The sequence below is a fragment of the Globicephala melas genome, chromosome 15, assembly GCF_963455315.2.
Source record: "Globicephala melas chromosome 15, mGloMel1.2, whole genome shotgun sequence".
In the NCBI taxonomy this organism is placed as follows: domain Eukaryota; kingdom Metazoa; phylum Chordata; class Mammalia; order Artiodactyla; family Delphinidae; genus Globicephala; species Globicephala melas.
In genome coordinates this window covers 4,738,491-4,760,869 of record NC_083328.1, presented here as the reverse complement: position 1 = coordinate 4,760,869, position 22,379 = coordinate 4,738,491, and the positions used below count along the sequence as shown (strand labels likewise).

General features: G+C 44.9%; 1 protein-coding gene across 2 annotated transcripts in view; it reads right to left on the bottom strand.

The window, feature by feature from the left end:
- Positions 1-21,354, bottom strand: part of CYTH3 (cytohesin 3) — an 89,664-nt gene extending 68,310 nt beyond the window's left edge. For both annotated transcript variants that reach the window (XM_060284675.1, XM_030846047.2), the window contains exon 1: positions 21,234-21,354. In XM_060284675.1, the coding sequence (XP_060140658.1) occupies positions 21,234-21,285 (52 nt within the window). In that variant the 5' untranslated portion in view covers positions 21,286-21,354. The remainder of the gene's footprint in view (positions 1-21,233) is intronic.
- Positions 21,355-22,379: the final 1,025 nt, after the last annotated feature.

Genomic DNA, 22,379 nt, shown 5'->3' with positions numbered 1-22,379 from the left:
CGACAAAACAGCCTGAAGAAACATGGTTTCGGGGAGACAAAATTCCAAACCTACTCATCTACAAGTCACAATTAAATTATCTAACTCAACACAACTTAGTGGCAATTTTAAAATGCATTTCAATTGCATTTGCCACGCCACACCCTCCTCACTTCACCTCCAGCCACACCACCCCTTCCTCAAGCCCTTCTGCCTCCAAGACCTTCCTAAAGATCTGTCCAAAAACATCTCGAAACATCATGGGGATGAGTCACGGATGATCTAAATTTCTGAAAGAATACATTTCACACAATGGACAAATCTCCCACCAACCCCCTCCTTTTAAAAAATTTTCCCAAATGTGGGCCAAAAAGAAGCAGGTAATGCTCCTCTAAATAAATTCAAAAAGTCAATGACAAAAATGAAACCGGACCATGGTCCTTTGACCCGATGTGACCTTATCCCATGATCAAACTGACCTATGTTTTTCTCCCTCTAGTGATGTGGAATGTATATATCTTACTTTAGATTTCTAGTGGTTACCTTTATTTTTTCAAAAACTACACCACTAGGGCTTCACTGGTGGCGCAGTGGTTGAGAATCCACCTGCCGATGCAGGGAACACGGATTTGTGCCCCGGTCCAGGAAGATACCACATGCCGCGGAGCGGCTGGGCCCGTGAGCCATGCTGGCCACTGAGCCTGCGTGTCCGGAGCCTGTGCTCCGCACCGGGAGAGGCCACAACAGTGAGAGGCCCGCGAACCGCAAAAAAATAAAAAATAAAAAAACCACACCGCTAACTGTATTTTTCTATTTTTCAAGATCCGAAATAAAACAGTTGATATCCCCCTTTGCAAGACAAGGCAGAACTTTAACTTTCTCCCAACCTTCCTGTCTCCCCCATCGCCTACTTCTTGGCTTATGTTAGAGTTACTTGGATCCGTCTTTATTATTGCTGCCATTTTTACTGAATTAATGGGGTTTTTTCTTTTCATTACATATCTTCTCTTTCAAGATTTATGACATTTGAATTCTGATTTGTAACCAAATTTATAATTATACACTAAATTTATGTTTACATGATTTCAATTCAATATCAGTTTTATTTTATATCCCAACTTTCTCCTTCCTGAGTTATTTTAATTAATCTTTTAGTGGATTGGAATTTATCTTTGAAAAAGTTTTTTTTGTTTTTTTGGTTTTTTTTTTTGCGGTACGCGGGCCTCTCACTGTTGCGGCCTCTCCCGGTGCGGAGCACAGGCTCCGGACGCGCAGGCTCAGCGGCCATGGCTCACGGGTCTAGCCGCTCCGCGGCATGTGGGATCTTCCCGGACCGGGGCACGAACCCGTGTCCCCTGCATCGGCAGGCGGACTCTCAACCGCTGTGCCACCAGGGAAGGCCTGAAATAGTTTTGTTTTGTTTTGTTTTCCAAGAAAAATTCACAGCTGGTCTGTCAGGAGGATATTAGGTACAGGTAGCTGAAAAAGAATAAGGACTAAGGAAACAAACTGGCTCTCAATTCTTAAGTGCAAAGGCAGGGTGAGCTCCAACCACAGGCGGGGTGCGAGGCCTGGCTTCTGTGCCTTTAGAGAACATCTGTTTGTTGCCTTCACAGATGAACAGCAATTAGTGTAATCATTAAACTCTTGGTTACAACCTTTTATTTTATTTTATTTTTGGTTACAACCTTTTAGCCACAAAACTCTCAGCCTCCGCTCTACTATCTTGTGGCAATGTTGTAGTAAAGCCTAAAATCATCCTGATTTTTCCTTCTTTCTAGGTAGCCTTTTTTTTCTCTCTCTCTCTTCTGACTGGCTGCTTGTAAGGTATTTTAACTTTGAAATTTAAAAATTTCACCAGCACACGGTTGCTCTTTCCACTAATTTCATCTTAGCAGAATGAGCCCTTTCAACACACAGAAGCAGCTGTTGTTTTTTTCAGCTCAAAGATATGTTTTTCCATTGTATCTCTGATTACTGTTTCTGTTCTACTCCTTTCCGTAGTTTCTTCAGGAACAACTTATTTAGATCACAGCACTAATTTAACTTGTTACATTGGAGATGATGCTCTTCCAGCAAATGCATTTAGGATAATTACGGTTTCTTCCTCTCAGCTCATTCATTTCACTTTATCTGCCTGTTGCCTTATCTCCCCTTTCAATCATTTATTTCAGAGTATGCCTTGAATTTTATTAGAAAACAACACAAAGCAGATTCAACCTGAAATTTACTTACAGATTCTATGATTAGTCTTCTTCAAAATTACACTTTTCCTCTGCCTCAAAAAGCATATATCCCCCTCCCTTATTTTATTTTGGCAACATGCTGTTTTTATTTATCGTTGAACAGTGATATTCGGGTGCAATTTGCCCCCAAAACAATGTCTGGTACTCCTTAGGATGCTGAGTTGGGTGGGTTTTCCCGATCTAAGTCCATAAGCTGAAGGGCTGATGCCCATGAAGTTGCATCACCCAGCATGCGTGGTCCAGCTTCTCTGTGAATCTATCATGTTGGTTCTGTGACCCAGTTTCTGTACATCACTCTCCACCTGGCAGGGCTTCCGATCCAGAGAGTTGGGGTGCTCCCACTGCACCAGGGAGGACAGCTGCAGAGCAGGGGGAGGGGGACGCCCCACTAGTCTTGAGCATTTTGCAGCCACGTGTGTCCTCCGGCCTCCGAGTACAGCTGCCCGAATACCACTGCTGCGAGGCAGCCAACCCACCCCAGCTGCCTGCGGCCACGTGGCCTCACTCACCCTCTTCTCCTCCAAGTTAGCGGAGGCGATAGCATGTCCTCTTACACTTCTCCTATCCCTGCACTGAGCTCTAGGGAAAGAGTCATGAGTCAGCACTTGGTGTTTCTTCACCCTGATCCCAATTCTCCCCATTCATTTTTTACACTTTTTTTTTCCCCCTCAATCACTTCCATCAGGACCTAGTGATTCAAGGGAGGTAGAAGTTAGACAAACGCTAGTGCTCAAGTCACATCTTCCCTCGACTCTCTAAGGATCCTTTTTTTAGGTGTTCTTCTATCTTCTGAATGCTCTTTGGGGGTCAGCTATTCCCGCTATAAAAATGTATTAAATTTTCTCCTCCATGTTGTCAGTTTTTCCCCATCTGTCTGGAGTCTGCTGCTGTCTGGACATTTTTATAACTGAGATGCCGCTGCGTGGCTTCCTCCAGCACTGGATTAAGTACCTTCTCTCGCCTGACTTCTGTCCTGAACGGGAAGGTTCACTGTGTTCTGTCCCTGGCAGGTTTCACTTGGGATGAAAAGTCAGGGCAGCAACCTTTAGGTTGAAAAGCCCCCATAAGACAGAAGAAAAAAAGCTTCACTTGGGGTGCTGGTACCTACGCAGGGAGATCCAATTCTCTCCCAGAGAATGCTATCTCCATAAAGAAATATTTGCCTGATAGTAAAATGCTATCACCTGCCTCCCTCAAAACAAGAAGAAGGGAGAGGTGGGAATTTCCTGGCAGTCCGGTGGTTAGGATTCAGCGCTTTCACTGCCATGGGCCTGGGTTCAATCCCTGGACAGGGAACGAAGATCCTACAAGCCACGTGGGGCAGCCAAAAAAACAACAACAACAACAACAAGAAGGGAGAGAAGAAGGGGAGAGGCTCCTCGGGGACGGCAGCAGCCCGAGTCTACGTGCACGTCCACGCTCGCTCAGCTCAGGGGACTGCCCGGGAGCCCTGCCCGCTCACTCGCAATCTGCATTCTGTTTTTTATCTGTTTATAGGTTCCAATTTCTTGTTTCTTCCGAAGGTTTGTTAAAAAAAACAACTCTCCTCTGGTAAAGGTCCCTTTCCCAGTCCCTCTGCTGCTCGGAGTTTCCTATCGCTTCCTTTTTTATTGTTTGCTGGGATTTCAGGGTGAATAGAGGATGCAAGTCTGGTCTCATGTGTCCACCGCTGGGATGACACTGGCAAAGCCTCACTGGATCCCCGACCAGAAGATTCTCCCTGCTTTTATTAACACAGTTCAGTACAGCTCCCTGGGAAATTCGGTTTCTTGAACCCATATATTGGTCTTCGGAGTAAAAATTTTCTACAGACGACATGGTTCTGCTCTGGAGGCAACCATGCACAACAGTACAGACATTATAAACTGAGGTATTATGACAGTAAGGCTTCAATGTTGTCGTTCAAGTAAAAAGCCTGAAAATAAACTTCAACTTTCTCAATGAGAAGAAACACAGGCAAACCTAAAAACCTTCAAGACGGCATACAAACCACAGATTCAACCTTGTGACAGAGGTGAGTAAAATCTCTCCCAACACCAAAACCAACCCAAGTCTCCCCTGCACTCACAGGAAAAGTACAGGCGCTCTACACTGAGTCATGTCAGGACGTGGATGTGCCTGGAAAATGGAATCATGCTACAACGTGGATGAACCTGCTCAGAGAAGGAAGCCAGACACCAAAGGCCACAGGGCACCTGATTCCATTTACATGAAATGTCCAGAACAGGCAAATCCATGGAGACAGAAAGCAGATGAGTGGTTACCAGGGGCAGAGTAAGGAGAATTATGCTAATGGAGATGGGGTTCTTTTTGAGGTGATGAAATGTTCTAAAATTAGGTGATGGTAGCACAACTTTGTTAATATACGATACTAAAAACCACTGAATTGTATTCTTTAAAAGGGTGACTATTCAGACATAGAAAACAAACTTGTTACCAAAGGGGAAGGGGGTCGGAGTGGAGACAGATAAATCCAGAGTTTGAGATTAGCAGATACAAACTACTATATATAAAATAAACAACAAGGTCCTACTGTATAGCACAGGAAACTATATTCAATATCCTGTAATAAACCGTAATGGAAAAGAATATGAAAAAGAATATATATATGTATAACTGAGTCACTTTGCTGTACACCAGAAACACATACAACACTGTAAATCAACTATACTTCAATTAAAGAAAAAGGAAACGTTAAAAAAAAAAAAGGGAAAGTAAAATCAGCAGGATATTTGAAAAAATGAAGTTTGAAAAAATTTTCAAAACCTAAAAAAATTAAAATAAATAAATAAAAGGGTGAATATACTGTTATGTAAATGATAGTTCAATTCCCCCCCCCCCAAAAAAAAAGCCTGATTTATTACCAAATCAGGCTCACTGCTGTAACACCTTCATTAGATCAAACAGTACTTCAGGAGAACAGGGTCTCTGATACTATATAGAGGAGCAAACCAATCATTTATAAATCTTTTTAAAATACCAGATTATTCTTAAGTTTAAAAAAAACCCCAAAACTATGAGTAAAACTGAGACAGGAGAGAAGTAAAGGAGACTGGCAGGAAGTCTCTTGAAGGGTTGCGAAAACGCTTTCAGTGGGAGATAGAAAATAGTAACTTGCGGAGACCCAGGAGACTGAAGTGTCCTAGTGTAAAACAGGTAAGGATTCTTCAAAATATCGGTCCTGTTGGTACAGATACAGCAGTGACCTGAGAAACAGCTCAAAGCTCCCTTAAATTTGTTAAGTGGTACCCATCTCTTATATCCACTGAAGTGTCACTGGTTTATTTTTCCTATAAAGTTCATACAGCCTTAAGACACTCAACGATATTTCTGTGCTAAATACTATATTTACTACTGATGCCCTGAACCACAGAAATGTAAAGAGATCATCTAAAACTAGAGTACAAAATTTCAAGGAAACCTGTCCATAAAATCAAATCCAAAAACAACAACCTGGAAGATCACCACAGAACCGCGTGATTCCTTCACAGGCAGCGCTGGTCTCGATTTGCCCCCAAACAGGATGTCTGGCTACAATTAGAAGAAATCTGAGAAATGTGACCTCCTTAACATAAAAAAAGGAAAACAAAATGTTCAAGATACACAAGCATGTGAAAATCACTAGTCGTATGATAATTACGTTTATCACAAAAACTGTTTCAAAACACACGATCCATCTTCAGCTACAGGGTGATGATATGTACTTGTTCCTTGTAAGACAGAGTTGATCAGAGATACAAAGCTTTTATAGGAATTACTTCGTAGCAGACATGCAAATTTGACGTTTAATTTTATTGAACTGCTGATTCTGTACTTACTTGCTCTCTGGTAAACGCATAACTATGAGTTCTACTGAACAGACCTAAGCAAAGAGAACGCCTCTTTTCACTCCACAGGAGTGCGGACGGGTCTTTGAGGAGTCCCTGACCCGTTGTACAAGGGGAAGGCTCAGTCCTCTGGGTTCTCACAGGTACTATTTTCTGCCCCCCCCCCGCCCCGAAAACAACACGTCAGCCTCATGCATGTTCTCTGGTTACATGGCTGTATACCTAACATGATTAAAAGGGAGAGACTAAAACACCTACTGGACTCGTCACAAACAGAACTAACACTTCAGGGTGGGTCTGAAAGGGAGACTCCTGGATCAGGTCCTAGTTCTTGAATACTTCTGTAGAGTATCATTTTTTTTCCCACCCTGCCCTTTCCTTTATTGAATTTTCATACAATGAGCTTGCCATGACCATCACCGGATATACTAACAACAACAAAGAAGTTACAGCTGGATCCTGTATTAGTCTCAGCTGCAGCTGAAGTTCAAAAACGTTTAAAGCCAATAGGAAGGCGCTGAGGGAAGGGAGAAGAAAAGGACTCCTTCCTGGGAGTTGAAAGGTCTGCTCTTCCTCCAAGGTTCTGGCAGCAAAGGCATCTCTTCTGTATTATGTAAATATAGTTTGTCTTACTAAGTTTTCCAGTTCTGAAGTTCGTTTCTCTGTAAACCCATGGCCAAATATTAAAATAAAATCCTTACTGTGTTAAGCCAGATAACTAATCACCTCCACATGCGGGTAGGCCCAACCAGCCGCTCTGTATATTCGTTCCAAGTTCGCCCACGCACGTACTCCACTGACATCTGAGCTGCTTGGTAACTCCTTTTGGTCACCAATCTAATCCACATTTACCAAAGAACAAGAAAAATGAATGGGACTTTGACCTTGAATCAAGCAGATGATTTTAACGTATTTATAATTTTAAAATGACATTGAAGAAACCAAAGCACTCCTCTCTTCTGCTCATATATGGAATCTGGACCATAGGATTCAAGTAATGATATCAGGCAACCAGCCTGGACTCTTTAAAACAGTCAGTCACTGGAAAAAAAAATTTTTTTTAAGACTGAGGAGACATAACTAAATACAAGGTGTAAAGCCTGATGAAAACCTAGATAGGCAAGCAAAATAGTTATAAAAGACGTCTTGAGAACAGATTGGGGAAAGCAGAATTTGGACTACATGTGAAATGATAGTATGGAATTATTATTAGTTCTCTTAAGTATGGTAACGGTTGTGTTTAAGTAGGAGAATGTCCTTAGGAAATGAACGCTATTTAGTATTTAAGGATAAAGTGTTGTACTATATGTAACTTACTTTCAAACGGGTTAGCCAAAAAAAAAAAGTAGTACATATTAGAGATAAGGCAAATGTGGCAAAAATGCTAGCAATTAGGTTAAAGATACATGGGTATTCACTGCACTATTTCAACTTCTCTGTAGTTTTGAAAATTTTCAAAATACCAAGTTGGAGGAGAAAAGAAACAATAACCATACTGCCAATCATCAGTTATTCCTAAACCCAAACACAAAACATCTTCCAGTTCGCTCTGCTGTGCTTCTAAGGGTGGGCAAGGGGCTGACTATGTTGACGACAAAAGGTTTTAAATGCCTGCTGTTTACTGGGAATTTTTGATAAATTTTTCATTAAGTAACTTCACTTGGGTTTTTCAATGTCCATTTTACATATGGGAAGATTGAAGCTCTAGGAGATTAAGATTAATCTCTAGGAGATTAAGATTAATCTCTAGGAGATTAAGTAATTTACACAATCAAGGCTAGAGGTACCACAGCTGCATATATTTGCTTAAAAATATGTCAACAACAAATAAGCAGTTGAAATGTTTAAGCAAACCTCTCTGAGAGTCTCAGATTCTCAGAACAAACCACTAACATCACAGCCGACTATTTTCTGCCTTGAGCTGAGGAAACTGTCTGAAACATCCTTCGATGGCTGACCTGATAGAGCAAACAGGCAAAAATTCTGAAATCGTAATTCCCAGAGATCACAAGGGGGAAGGGGGCCTCTCCACTCCCACGGGACTGAGGTTATCTGGGCAGGGGTAGCTGCATGGTTCTCTCCGGCATGGTTCATCCCAACACAGCCCGCCAGAAGGAAGCATGGCCGAGGTCAAGGAAGGCTGTCCACCACAGCGCTGGGCCATCCTGAGGCTCTCAGTTCCAGTAAATGGATGAAAGTAATGGTCTCTGAATGGAGCGGGGAGGGCAGCAGGGACATGTTTAGGGACATTAGGGGAAAAGAGCTTCAACAAAACATGCAGAAACGGTCTCATAAAATGAAGGGTTTACACTAAAAGACTCCCCTCTCTAGCACTGGGGGAAGATGATCAGGTTAGTTTTACCACCTGAGCTTGGCCTTTCATCTCTAACTAGTGAAAGCTGGACCGGCCCTGACTGTCAATTTACAACTCTTTAATTAAGGAAAAGGCTCTCCTGTCAAATCTGTTCCTGAAATTCCCAGTCACTGATGTGTCTCTTGACTGCTAAAACCAAGTTAAAACCGCCCGAGCCAAGCTCACGTTGACTAGAGAGCTTCCAGACGTAGGGAGACAGCTGGGGCCAGCGACCAGTCACCGAGTGGGGCTGAAGGTGTGCCCCCGACTCCGTACTGCTGGGCAGGCCTGCACCACATTTCCAGGTGCAGACTTTTCTCTCAAGAGTGCAATTCTTTTTACCCTACCTCGAATTTTCACAGGTCAAAGAGAAAAGGGAGATAAGATTTCAAATGCAGAAGAAGCCATAAGACTTCTGGAAGTCTTTGTCATCTCTACACGCGGGAGGGTCTGCTCTCTGTCAGGATCATAACACTGGACAGGAAGACAGGAGAAAAGAAAGGCTTCAGACGCCCCTGCCCCTCCGCTGGAGGAGAAAAGGATGGAGGCCACCCGAAGGTACCGGGGACTTAAATCCTAAAGCCAAATGTCTAAGTACTGATAGCAGCAGAGCCCAGGGGGAATATCTCGGCTTATGTTCTTTCCAGGTTAAAAAAATAATCATGTTCTGCACGTCCAGCCAAACTGCTGGGCATCTGTGAGGCAGAACCACCACGAGGGCTGCCGGAGGACGTGCGACACGCGCTCCGGACTCCTCTTGTGAGCGAGATTCTCAACACCTAAAGACCAGTCTGACCCACAGGAAGGAGGGAAGAAGGCATGTGATGTTCTTTTGTCAAAATAAAAACATAGTAACCGTCTGACCAGCACACAGCTTACCCACTATTTTAAATGAAAAGGCTAAGCTTTAGAAACATGTGACTTTGGGGAATCTACAGCAGATACTCTGTGATTCCTGGGGAAACGCAATGCTTCAGAAGAACAATTATCTAGCGTAAAGATTCTTGTTACACAGGCAATGAAAGGCGTCATTTTATCCTCAAGATGGTTCTCGCTCTCATGAGGGCATCACATACTGAATCAAAGTCTGCAGTCACTTGTCCTCCCACACTCGGGAAATACAGCCTCATCGTGTGAACAGGCCAAACATTTAAAAGTCACTGAAATCCTCCCATTTTCCCATACTCTAATACAAACAAAAATGAATTCATTTGCCTGTCTCAATTCAAAAAAATTTTAATCTAATTACTGAAACTTGGAAAAGGACATGCTTAATCATTTTATTTCCTCTCCGAAAAGAGCTAAAAGGAAGTCCTGTCTTCTAACAGAATATTAAATGGCCAACGCCTGCCACTTCCGATTACTGCATTTTCTCAAATATTTCTGTGTTAAAATAAATGTAGTCATGGACCTCCCTGGTGGCTCAGTGGTTAAGAATCCACCTGCCAATGCAGGGGACATGGGTTCAAGCCCTGGTCCAGGAAGATCCCACATGCTGTGGAGCAACTAAGCCCATGAGCCACAACTACTAAGCCTGTGCTCTAGAACCCATGAGCCACAACTACTGAGCCCATGTGCCACAACTACTGAAGCCCAAGAGCTCTAGGGCCCAAGTGCCGCAACTACTGAGCCTGTGTGCTGCAACTACTGAAGCCCGCGTGCCTAGAGCCCATGCTCTGCAACGAGAAGCCACCGCAATGAGAAGCCCACGCACCGCAATGAAGAGTAGCCCCCGCTCGCCACAACTAGAGAAACCCCGGGTGCAGCAATGAAGACTCAACGCAGCAAAAATAAATATATAAATGAATAAATTTTTTAAAATGATAAAAAATAAATAAAGAAATGTAGTCATAAGGATGTGCCAAATGAAACTGTTAATGGATTTACAAGCATGTGAAAATATATTTTGCTTTATTCAAAGTAGCAGAAAGCGTTAATCTCAAAAAGAAAGTGTAACCTAGCTCCGTTCTTAAAGGGATAAATATATACACCCAGTGAACACGTGTGGCAGAGAGAGAGGTTTCCTCTTGGCCCTCAATGGCCAAGATGAGATTCTTATTCTTAATAAATAAAAGAATGAAACCTGCCTACCGCTCCAGCCAGTATCAGACAACCCCGCAGCCCTGGTTCCAGTCACTTCTCCTCAGCCCTGGAACAAGACAGGTATCTACAGTCTTGGACAGGACAGGACAGGACAGGACACATGGAGACGTGGGGGCGGGGGGGGGCTCCCCAGTGGGTGAAGCCCAGCAACTCCACCAAGGGTCCAGCAGATCATCTTCAGCGTGGGGGCCTGGAACTGGACGGACTTCAGGGATATCGTGAATGTAAGTTGGCTACCCACCCAGGCCCAACAAAGGCCATCGTAAGAAGAGGAACTGTTTCTTCCCTGTGTATTTTTCCAAGAAGGAAGATACCCTTCCAAGAAGTCGCCCTGCTAACTGCCCTTCACAGCTCATTGGCCAGATTTAGCTTACACAGTCAATAAAGGAAAACGGGATTACCTTACCTGGTTTAGACCATTTAAGATTCACTTCCTCGTGGTGATACGGTCGCTTCACAATGGACAGATTATCTGCACAAATAGGGTTGTCAAGCAAGGAAGGGAGAGAGGATGGATTTGTGATGGGAAGCACAATGGCGGCGACAGACTCGAATTCAGCCCTACCAAAGGCCAGCCTGCATGGCGGTGGGCAACAGAGAAACAAACCAGCTGACCGACCCTTCCCCGGCCGCCCCAAAATATCTAGATCCCGTTTTATGGTTTAAAATCAAGGGTTGTTATTTAAAAGTTACATTTTATAGAAAGGGAAACTTTTTTTTAAGACTTTAAAAAGTCTATCAGCCACCCCAGCACTAAATTAACTATAGAAATAGCTAAATAGTGACTGTTTTAATGAAGCCTCATATTATCAAACTGTGGTTTTAAAGAACCTCCAGAATGTAAAATAAATGCAACCCAGATGTTCATGAAAAAAATGAAAACAAGATTGTTTTTACTTCATAGCAACCAAATAGGTCAACCCATTTCCTCCTTCAGAGAATTCTCAGAGGACCACAAAACTCTACTAGAAGAGCATGTGTTTCATATGTATCTGTCCAGAGAAAAAGGAAACTCTGCTGTCCAAGATAAACGGAGAATATTATATGTTCCCATGAAAGTGAATTAGAAAATTGCAGTGAGGCTGTGACTACATGTTGCCAAACATCTGGATGAAAACCGAAAAAAAAATCACTAATTAGCTAGATATTGGGAAATACTTTTCAATCATCATTAAAATGTCTGGTTTTATAGCAAACTGCCATTTTTATTTATTAATTACAGGAATAAGTTGTTCCAAAGAAGAGTACAGTGATTAAAAATAGCCCTGCTGCAAGTTTAAGATAGGAACTTACTTTCCCCTATTTGCACAGTGCGCCTGGTGACATCAAGTCAGCAGAAAGAGTAAATCTGCTCTATCAAAGGAAATCACAAAATAGCCTTAGCCAACTAAATTGACTCAGGTGAGTCTTTTCTAATATTTACGGAATACTGAAAGATATTTACCCAAAATAAACGCTTGCTGAGTTGTCGCAGTCACGTTATAAAACACTACGGGATCTCATGTCTATTCTATCATGTCGACTGGGGGGCTGACATTAACTATAAAAAGTTTATGTTTGATTAATTTCAATATCAGGATGGAGAGTCATGTATTTTCTACTCTCATTTAAATGATTTACTATTTTCCCACAAATTCAAAATATTTAATATGCTTTATGCAGCTTTTAGGATACTTTGGTAAAACCTATTTTTTCATTTCATTTCACTTCAGAAGTTTCAATAATCCTCTACTACAAATTGATAAACCTGCTTCCCGAAGGACGTGCCAATAACCTTTTAAAAATAGTTTCTCTCTCCCAAAGTTATTTACACTAAGAGTGTGACCTGCAAACAGCATTACTATTCTAACTCACCTGATGAATTACTGTCGGTCCTCTATCACAAGGACTTACTTGAGAAACGCTTAGTTGCAAAACAAACCCACATTTCCCTCCCTAAGCTCCCCGCCACTCACCACGCCCCACGCTTTCCCTCTATTCTCACCACACAGCAAAACTTTACCCTTTCTTGGTCTCCTTTTCTGGGTTGTCTTCAGTCCTGGAATTTTTCTCCTCTCTCTCAACTCTCTCCCCTAAGTGATCTCTCACCCATTCCCATAAATTAGAAGAATTTAAATCTTCCCAATGTTTATCTCCTATCCAGACCATTCTTCTAAGCAGCAGACCACATAGCTAAGCATCTTCCTACCATCTCTACCAGGACATCTCACAAAGAAGTCTGATTTTAAACACCAAAACTGAATTCCTAAGATTCTGTTTCCAGTAAAAGCTGACCAGCTTGTTGCAGACAACCCTTCTGCCAAGAACAACTAAAAAGGCTGAGCAAATTATAAGAAACAACTGTTTGAAGGTATCAGAGAGCTACCAATGCAGTGAGAACCTAGGAGGCCAGGATCCCAGAGAGAAGGTGCAGAGAGATGAGCCCAATCATCTGAGCCACTTTTCTCCTCGAGACATTTGCCAATTCACAGCAGAAAGTCAAAGGCCAAGAAGCTAAGCAGAGACAAGTAGTTGAGAATAGAATATGAGGTCAACAGAATCTCCAGCAGTCTGATGGGACTGGGGGGACAAAATTAGAATTCAGGGGCTGCCAAGTAGAAGAGGCCCTGGTAAACACCCCGAGCTTTCAGCTGGGACCACCAAAGCGCTATACCCTGGGAGAAGGGGAAACCAGAGGGAGACCAACCCTCACAGTGTTAAAGTGATTACTTCCCCACCCAAACTGCCTGCCAGGAGCCTCTCTTGAAGAAGATAGTCTCAAACTACCTCTATAGTTTTTCATGCACATCGTCTAGAATTTAATTAAAGCTTAACAGGCAATCTAGAATCAAGATCACAGACTGAAAACCAAGGGTAAAATAGACAACAGAATATATTCACAGGATGTCCAAATACTGACGTTATCAGACACCAATAACTAATAAAGAAATTCACTGGACAAGACGAAAAATTTTAACAGAAAATTGGAATCTAACAAAAGAATCAAGAACACTGAAAAAAGCAATAACTGAAATTAAGAACTCAACAGATGGGCTTCCCTGGTGGCGCAGTGGTTGAGAGTCCGCCTGCCGATGCAGGGGACACGGGTTCGTGCCCCGGTCCGGGAAGATCCCACGTGCTGCCGAGCGGCTGGGCCCGTGAGCCATGGCCGCTGAGCCTGCGCGTCCGGAGCCTGTGCTCCGCAACGGGAGAGGCCACAACAGTGAGAGGTCCGCGTACCGAAGAAAAAAAAAAAAAGTGAGGACAAAATAATGACCTCTTCAACAAAAAACAAATGAGCCCCCCAAATGGTTTTCTCTCAAGACTCCCCTTCTCCTGAAGCAGCAGCACCCACAGTCACGCGAGCCAGAAACCTAGGAGTCATCTCTGATTCCTGCAGTTCCTTCGCCTTTAACCTCCCAGCTGTCAATACGCCCATCTGATCCTCCAAAATACATCTAGCAGAGCAATGCAAATTATAACAGTGCATCATTTCTCACCCAGGAGACAGGCGAACACTTAGAAGTCTGACAAATGCCAAGAGCTGATGACGACGCTGATAATACACCTGGTGAGAAACCAACCTGCCAGCATCTGGTTAAACAGAGAGCACACCTACAACCCACAACTGCGATTCTAGAGAGATACTCAAGAGAAACTTTCACAGCTTGTAAAAGGAGAGGAGCCGTGGTATTCTTTGCAACAATGTAAAATCAACAGAACAGTCCAAGGCAGGACAAGAAAAATAAAACGTTATGGCAGTTAAAAGAAACAAACAGGGTCTCTACATAATAATACGGATAACCTCAAACACAAGCTGCAGAACATTACACAGAGTATGATGCCATTTTTTGATAATTTTTTAAACAAACCAAAAAGAGATCCATATATTGCTTACCGACACACACACATACACATTCCAGTATGAAAACTATTCCAGAGGGCCCACATCACATTCATCATGGTTGCCTTTAGGAATTACAAAAGACAGGAAGGGGAAGAGGACCAGAAGCGCTCGACAGGAGCGAGCCCCACTTTACTCAGTACTTATTAACAAGTATTCACTGAAGACCTCTTCCACACGACGTCTCAGGTCTTGGAGAGACAGCAGTGGTTAAAAGCAGATGCTATTCCTTCTTTCACAGAACTTACATTCTAAGAGAGAAGAGACGAACGATGAACAGGTGTGCAGCAGATGAGGACTGCGAAGAGGAAAAATGAGGCTGGGAAGGGGGACAGCGGGGTGCTACTTGAGACAGGCTGGTGGACGAAGGCCTCTGTGGCAGGGAGACGTGCGAGCAGAAACCCGAAGGGACCAAGCAAGCACATACGCAGATACCTAAGGGGAAATCACCGTGGGCAGAGTAAGTGCCAAGGCACGGAGTCAGGGCAGCGCTTGGCAAGTTCACGGAACCAGCGTGGTGACAAAAGTGAGGGCAACTATCAGAGACCACAGGGGACTAGAGCAGGGGCAAGGACAGCCCCAAGGCGAGAACGTTTTTTTATGTTTTTAAAGGGTTATGAAGAAGACTGTGTGAGAGCCCAAGTGTGGCCCACACAGCTGAGAACGTCTGCTGTCGGGCCTTCTTACAGGAAAGGTGTGTAGGCCCCTGGCCTAGAGCACAGGGACCCGACACTGCAGGCAGCAGGGGACTCTGAGTGTGCCAAGGACGGTGCCGACTTGGAGAGGAGTGACACGACCTCTGCTTTAGAGAGACAGCTCTGGCTGTGGACAAAGGCAGCGGCAAGGAGAACGCTGGACGGCTAAGGCAAAGGAAGTGGAAGACCGCACCAGAATCTGGGCCTGAGCAATGGGAAGAACGCTGCTGCCAGGTGCTAGGATGGAGACACTTACCTGAGATGCTTTAATTCGTTTTTGTAAAGACCTTAAACGATGGGACAGAACATTAACAGCTACTACATGGATTCTGAGTAATGGGAACGTGTTTGTTTCATTGCTTTCTGTACTTTTCCGTGAGTTTTTATATAGGTTTGTCCTACACCGATCTTTCCCTTCACTTTTGCCACCCCCCGCAATCCACCTCGCCCCTGTAACTCCCACCCGAACCCCTCCTCACTGGCGCCTATCCCCAAGTCCTCTCTTCCCCTCCTCCACTCTGTTCCCCACTCGGTAGCCGAGGACACTCTCCTTACAGGGCAGGGTGTCCAGTGCTTGAGAACGTGGCCTCTGAAGCCAGGACGCCTGGGTTCAAAGCTCGGCTCCACCACTTACTAGCTGTAAGTTACTTGGCTTCCCTGTGCCTCAGTTGTCCACTGTCATCCGTAAATGGTGCTCATGTTAAGTACCTAACAGGGTTATTGCAAAAAGTAAATAGGTTAAGATCCATAAAGCAGGCGGGGCAGAACTGGACACAGAGACCATTGTGTAAACATTAGCTACAATTACTTAAACATAAATCAAATGTCATCCCGCAGTTTAAAACCCTTCATTGGCTTCATGCACTTAATAAAATGTAAATTCCTTACCTACTCAAACTGCCTGAAGCGTCCCAGTTCACTGCTGGCTCAGACCACACACAGCAGCTTTCAGCCCTCTGGAGGCGCTCTGCTTCCCCAAGCCCCGGGCCCAGCCTCTGCCTGGTCCTCGACCCCTTTAGGTCACACCTGAAAGAGTCTTCCCTCCAAGAGGCCTCCCCTGGCTACGGGCCCTACCTACCCCTCCCACCACAGGCCCCCAACTCTCCCCTCAACCCCTTGTTGATTTCCTTTCACACATCAGCATAATTTGCAAAGACTTTATACATCTGTTTACATTTTTCTTCAGTCTCCCGTCTAAACAAAAGCTCCAGGAACGCAGGAAATTCATCTGCTTTATTCACTGTATTCACCCTTCCGCCAAGCACAGGACCTGGCATTTGGTCGGGATGCTATCAATATTTGTTGAATAAATAAATGTTCCAGAAAACAATACGCTCTAAGCACACCCTAAAAGCACCTATCATGTCACTTTTTAAACATTCAAAAGAAAGCAGTTAATTTCCTATGCAGACTGAAAAAATAAGTTATTTTATAACTTTCTAGAGGTTACATTGATTTTTTTAATATACAAAAACTCCAAAAATATCGAATCACTTTGTTGTACACCTAAAACATAACACTGTAAATCAACTATAATTCAATTTTTAAAATTCTCTCAAAAAGGGTGTTTTCATACTATTTTTCTGTGAAACTGGTTTCCAGTTTGGCAAACAGTGGAGATGGACAAGCTTTTCTGAATTGCAAAATATAAAAAGGCATAGAGCGAAGTTTCCCGGGCACTGACGTTCCCCATCTGCTTGGTTCCCATCACCCTCCCCAACAGGTAACCATTGTTATTAGTTCCTTGCTTAGCCTTCCAGAGAATTTTCATGCATATGTAACCACTTCCTTTTTTTTCTTTTTAACAGAAATGGTAACAAACAGTGCACATTTGCCTACACTTTGCTTCTGTAACTTAGTAAAATATTTTGGAAACCTCTGCCTATGGGTTCATAAGGAGCCTCCTCATTCCTTTCTACAGCCTCACGACTTCAATCGCCATGCGCGTACATAACGTGCAGTGAACACTCGGGTTATTCTCCATCTTTTACAAACAAGGCAGTGAATACTCTTGTACCTACGGTATCTCAGGCATGTAAAAATATACCTACACGTTAAATTCCTAGAACTGGTATTGCGTCAAAGGATGTACATGCCTGTAATTTTAAAAGCTGCTGCCCAGGGCACCTGTATCTATCGGGGTCCAACCAGAGAAACAGAAGGCCCTCAAGGAGTTGAAGTAGAGGGAATTTAAAACAAGGAATTGGTTACACATACAATAGAAAAGCTGAGAATCATACAGGAAATGGTAAGACAATGCAGCGATTAGCAAGAGGAACAAGCTGCTACCACCTCTAAACTGGAGGGTCACAGGCAGGAGGTCCTTCCAAAGCTCGGGAACTCGGTCAACAGGCAGGAGCTGGAGCCAAAAGGAGACCGACCGCCAGACACAAGGCTGAAGGCAGAATGCGAGCAAAGACGATAACCTGGCCTCTCCCTTCCTCCTGCCATCCAATCACCCACCAGCGGCTCCCACTGGCCACACCTAGCCCCGAGCCAGCCGACCCAGGCTCTGGGAAATGTCCCTCTGCAGGCGAAGGGCAAGCAATGGATCCAAGCCAGTCAAGCACAGGCTGGCGCAGCCTCCTTAAGAGTGGTAACTAATTTACACTCCCATCGCCCACAGATGGTTTCAAATGTAGGGGTTATCGCTTGCCTGACACGCAAAATCTGGGATCTCAGCCTGGCCTTAATTTATATTAACTTTTATTGGGTGAGGTGGAGCAGCTTCTCACGTGAAGCACAGGCTTAGGTCTCAGCTATGCTGATCGGGGTAAGGGGGGGCGGGGTGCAGGAGGGAGGGGAAATCAGTAAAGTTATTCACCTCATCTGCCACAGATGGTCCGTTCAGGAAGTTCAATCACACAGACTCCCAAACTGAGCATTAGGATGGTGGCAATGAACCGAACCAGCCAGTCACCTTCCAAGTAGAGACATATCTCAAGAACTGCTCTAGAAAAACTGAAAGGCAACAAGGCCCCAAAGGAATGAAAGATACCTTAACTACACTCAGCACACATTATAAATAAGTGTGTTCTTGTAATCTAGTGCCCCCCATGTGTTCCTCCTTAGAACTGCCTTCCAGCCATTCCTACCACCACCCTCTCTCCTTATCCTACAGTTGAAGAACAAACAGTAATACCCTGGACAAACACTTAAAAGTATCAAAACAGCAAGCAGGAATCATTTTGTGAAGTCTTCTAACCGGACCAACACATTAGCAAAAAAGATATTTTAATTCTTCTGCCCCTGGCATAACTATGTTTGAATAGATTATTTACCCTCTCTGGTAAACAAGCTGAAACTGACCTCCCCATATACAGTTCAAAGTTCTGTACTACACTCTAAAAATATACCCAAAAAAGTTATGTTTTGCAAATGACTGGCAAGCGAAACTATTCTTTCGAAGGGCTGAACTTTATTTTTAAAACCATGAATTTTAAAGCAAAGCATTTTTAGAAATCTAAATGGTGATAAAAACTAATGAACCATAAAGAAGTATGTTAACTTCAAAACTTCCATCAATCAAAAGTTAAATATAAGCACACCAAATTTACATGACAAGCACTATGACTCTTCTTTCAAAACTCTTAAGATTTCCATCTATTCAAAAACACACTTGCTCTAAGAATGCCAAACATTTTAAAGTGTCTTCCATGAGGCAAGGAAGAAAGAATTTAATAAACCATATCAATAAAGCTTAATAAGGCAGGGACATTTTAGTAGATAATCAATAAATATCTGTTCATTGTTGACTGTTCCAGTGAAGTGAATTAAATGATACTTTAAAAACAATCATACCCTTTTTCCCACTGCAGGGTAATTTTTTTTTTGAAGAGATGATTTTATATAATTTCAAATATTCAGAAAAGTTCCAAGAACTGTACAACAAATACCAATATACCCTTGACCCAGATACACCAAGTACTGACGTTTTGCCCTATATGTTCCTCCTTCTGTCTCTATTTTTTTCAGGTGTGTGAATTTTTTTTTCTGAACCACTTGAGAGTAAGCTGAGGCACTATACTTCCTTATACCTTAATAATTCATGTGTATTTCCTAAGAAAAGGAATATTTTCTCTATTTTTATTATCAAAACCCAGAAATTTAATATTGATACAATACCATTATCTGATCTATTGCCTATTCAAATTTTATCCATTGTCTTACTAGGGTAAATTTTTTCAGTTTTTTTTTTCCAAATTTGAAAGTAATATACATCATTCCAGAAACTTGGAAAATATAAAAACCAAGAAAATAAAACATCCATAATATCAGCAGTTTTTACATTGTTTAGACCATAATATATAAAACTGCTTATTTTTAATGGCTGGAAAATATTTCATCCAGTAAACTCCCCACAATTTACCTCACCAGTCTCCTATTAGGCACTGTAGTTTCCAATTTTCTATTATAAATAACGTTAATGCACAGCTCCTGTGAGTGAGATTTTTTTTTTTTTAAATCTCAGGATTGTATTCCCAGAAGAGCTATATTAGCCCAAAGAAAGTCTTGATACTTTGGAGATGTAATACTGTCCTTCGCTATAATATTCAAGATCTATACTGGCTTCCTTTTTTCATCTTTATACCTGCTTTTACCTTCAAGTTTTCTACATTCCTTAACGGACAGAGTCTAAAACTCCTTCAAATGAAATCGCCAAGCCAGCCAGCTGCCTGGACTCGAATGTCAAACGTTTAAATATTACAGTTGTTTGTCTTTGTTTTCTAAAAAGGAGACACTTGTCTGCCGGTGCTGTTACCCCGATTTTGACAGGCAGGAAGCACCGCGTCCACGGAGAATCCATCACTTACATTCTGCAGACAGCAGCCTGGCTGGAGGAGGGTGTGCACCTGGGCTCCTCCTTTCCACAGAACTTTCCGTCAAAACAACACACCCACTCAGTGCCACAGTGCTACCCCAGCTTCAACTATGAAAACTGAACTCGACAAACGCCAGGATTCGGGCGAACTTCCCCCCATCCCAGCCCCACCGCTTCTTGGGGCGCAGACATTTCCCCCGGAGCAGCACTTAAATGCTAGAAGGTACCTTGATTAACCACTTCATCCTGAAGCTTTCAACACTGCTGATTCTTACAGGCAGCTGCTCCGCAGCCTGTAATTAAGATTTTTTTTTTCCAAAATGCTCCCTTATTACAAGGGATTCTGATGATTCCGTCTGTCAGCATAAAGGAGATCTTTAGCAAAAACAGAGAGAGATCCTTAACTTTGGGTGTTCCTGTAAAACAGGGGTATTAACCCTTTGCTTCCCAAGCCAACGACCCCACTCCATCCACAGACACTACAGAGACACGTTATTCGCTTTTAAAGGCGTAATTCGCATCATGACACAACGGTAATCTGTATTCCACTAAATAATTTACAACAAACGCGAATCTTCTAGCAAGAGGTGACCGAGCGTCAGAGGGACAGCTTGGTTTTCTGGTCTCACCTCCGGGCGGGCTGCAGCTCCTGACTCCGACCCCTCGGCTCCTCTGACTTTTTTTAAATTTATTTTTGGCTCACTCCGTAACGTCCCCCTATTTCATAAAATGCGTGCGCTCTAGCTGCCCCCTCCTCATTTAACGACCCCACTGACCACTTCTGACCTAAAGCCAAGAAAACTGTCACGACGTTCAACCCTCTCCCCGCAGCCGCCCTTCTTGGACCCGGAGGATCCGCAATTCAAAACTTTGCCATCCCGGTTTCCCGTGGACTCCCCGCTTCCCACCACCTGAGAGAAGACGCGGGGAGGGTCGTCACCGACGGTTGGGCTCCGGAGGGCGTGAGAGCGGAGAAGGTCGCCCCCAAGGTCCCCCGCCTGCGGAGAGCGACCCCCGAACCCCGACCCGAGCCTCCGGGAGGCCCCGGCCGGCGGGCAGCCCCGGCCTCGTCCCAGACCCTCGCCCGGGCTCCGCGACGACCCCGCCTCGGGGCCCCCGGACCCCCGCCTCGGGCCCCGGGCCCGGCGCGCGCCGCGGGCCTCGGCGGTCGGCAGCCGGCACTGGCGCTGCCCAGACCCGGTCTTTTCAGGCGGACCTGCACCACCGACCCCCGACCCGGGACCGGCAGTCCCTGCTCCGGTCCGGCGCGTCCGCGACCCCCGCCCCAGGCCGCCAGCCGCGCCGGCCACACCTCCGACACTCACCGCCGCCGCCCTCGCCGCCGCCGCCGCCGCCGCCGCCGCCGTCTTCGTCCATCTTAAGGCCGCTCCCGCAGCCGGCGAGCCCGGGGCCAGCGGGCGAGGGGCCGCGGGTGCGGAGCGAGCCGGCGGCCGTGCACCTCCAGCAGCGCGCGGACCCGGTCGCTGCCCGGGCCTCCTCCCGCGGGGCGGGGCGCTCGCCGCTCGGCGCCGCCGTCACGTGGCTCGCAGGCCCCGCCCCCGGCTGCGATGGGCGTGGCCCGAGGCCGCGCGGCCCCGCCTGCGGGAACCCGCCCGGACCCCTCGTGAACGCGCTCGGCCCCGCCCGGAGCCCCGCGAGGGTGAGAGGGGACCCTCCGGGGGCGAAGCGGGCGTGCACACCCGTCCCCGCCCCGCCTTCGAGCAGCCTTGGGACGGACGTGGGGTCCGGGGCGAATGCCGAGTCTACAAAACACGGCGGCGGGAGGTCCTCCTCGCACGTGCACCCAGGGAAAAAAGACCAAGAAACGTATTTAAAAGTCAAGCCTTCGCCCTTCGGCCCGAGAAATTTTACAGTAATTCCAGCCTTCCCGCTTTCTGGTGTAGAATGGAGGCTCTCCTTTCCTGGAGATGAGTGCACTTCGACAAAGTGTAAAGCTTGTAAATAAACGTTATCATGAGGTTGGAACCGAATCCCCAGCCGGCACACCTGGGGCTCACCCTCAGAGGGCTTTGTAGGGTCGGCCCGTCTGGCCCCAGTCGCTCCTGCGTTTTCTCTCCCGTCTCTCTTGGAAAGCTGCCAGCTGCCCTGGATTTATGATGCAGAAGGAGCTCTGAATTCAATTTCCCGTGGGCACAGCCGGGGTCCTCAGCACAGGCCCCCTGGGCAGAAGGCCTCAGCCAGCCCCTGACCCGTATCTTCCCCGGATCTCCTTTTCCACTCCACATCTTGCTTCCAGTAACTCCTCCTGAACCATTGAATGGGGCCCCTCCCAAGCTTTTCTGTTCAATTTGCTGGAACTAAATTGCATTAAAGAAAAGGAAACATTGTAATGGAGGAGATAATTCATCTCTAATATAATTTTCCAGCAAGTGTTTTATATTTACAAATGGCCCATTGAGTTGAAGGAACTTTCTGCTGTCATTTATCAAAATGGACATTTTTCACTTTTT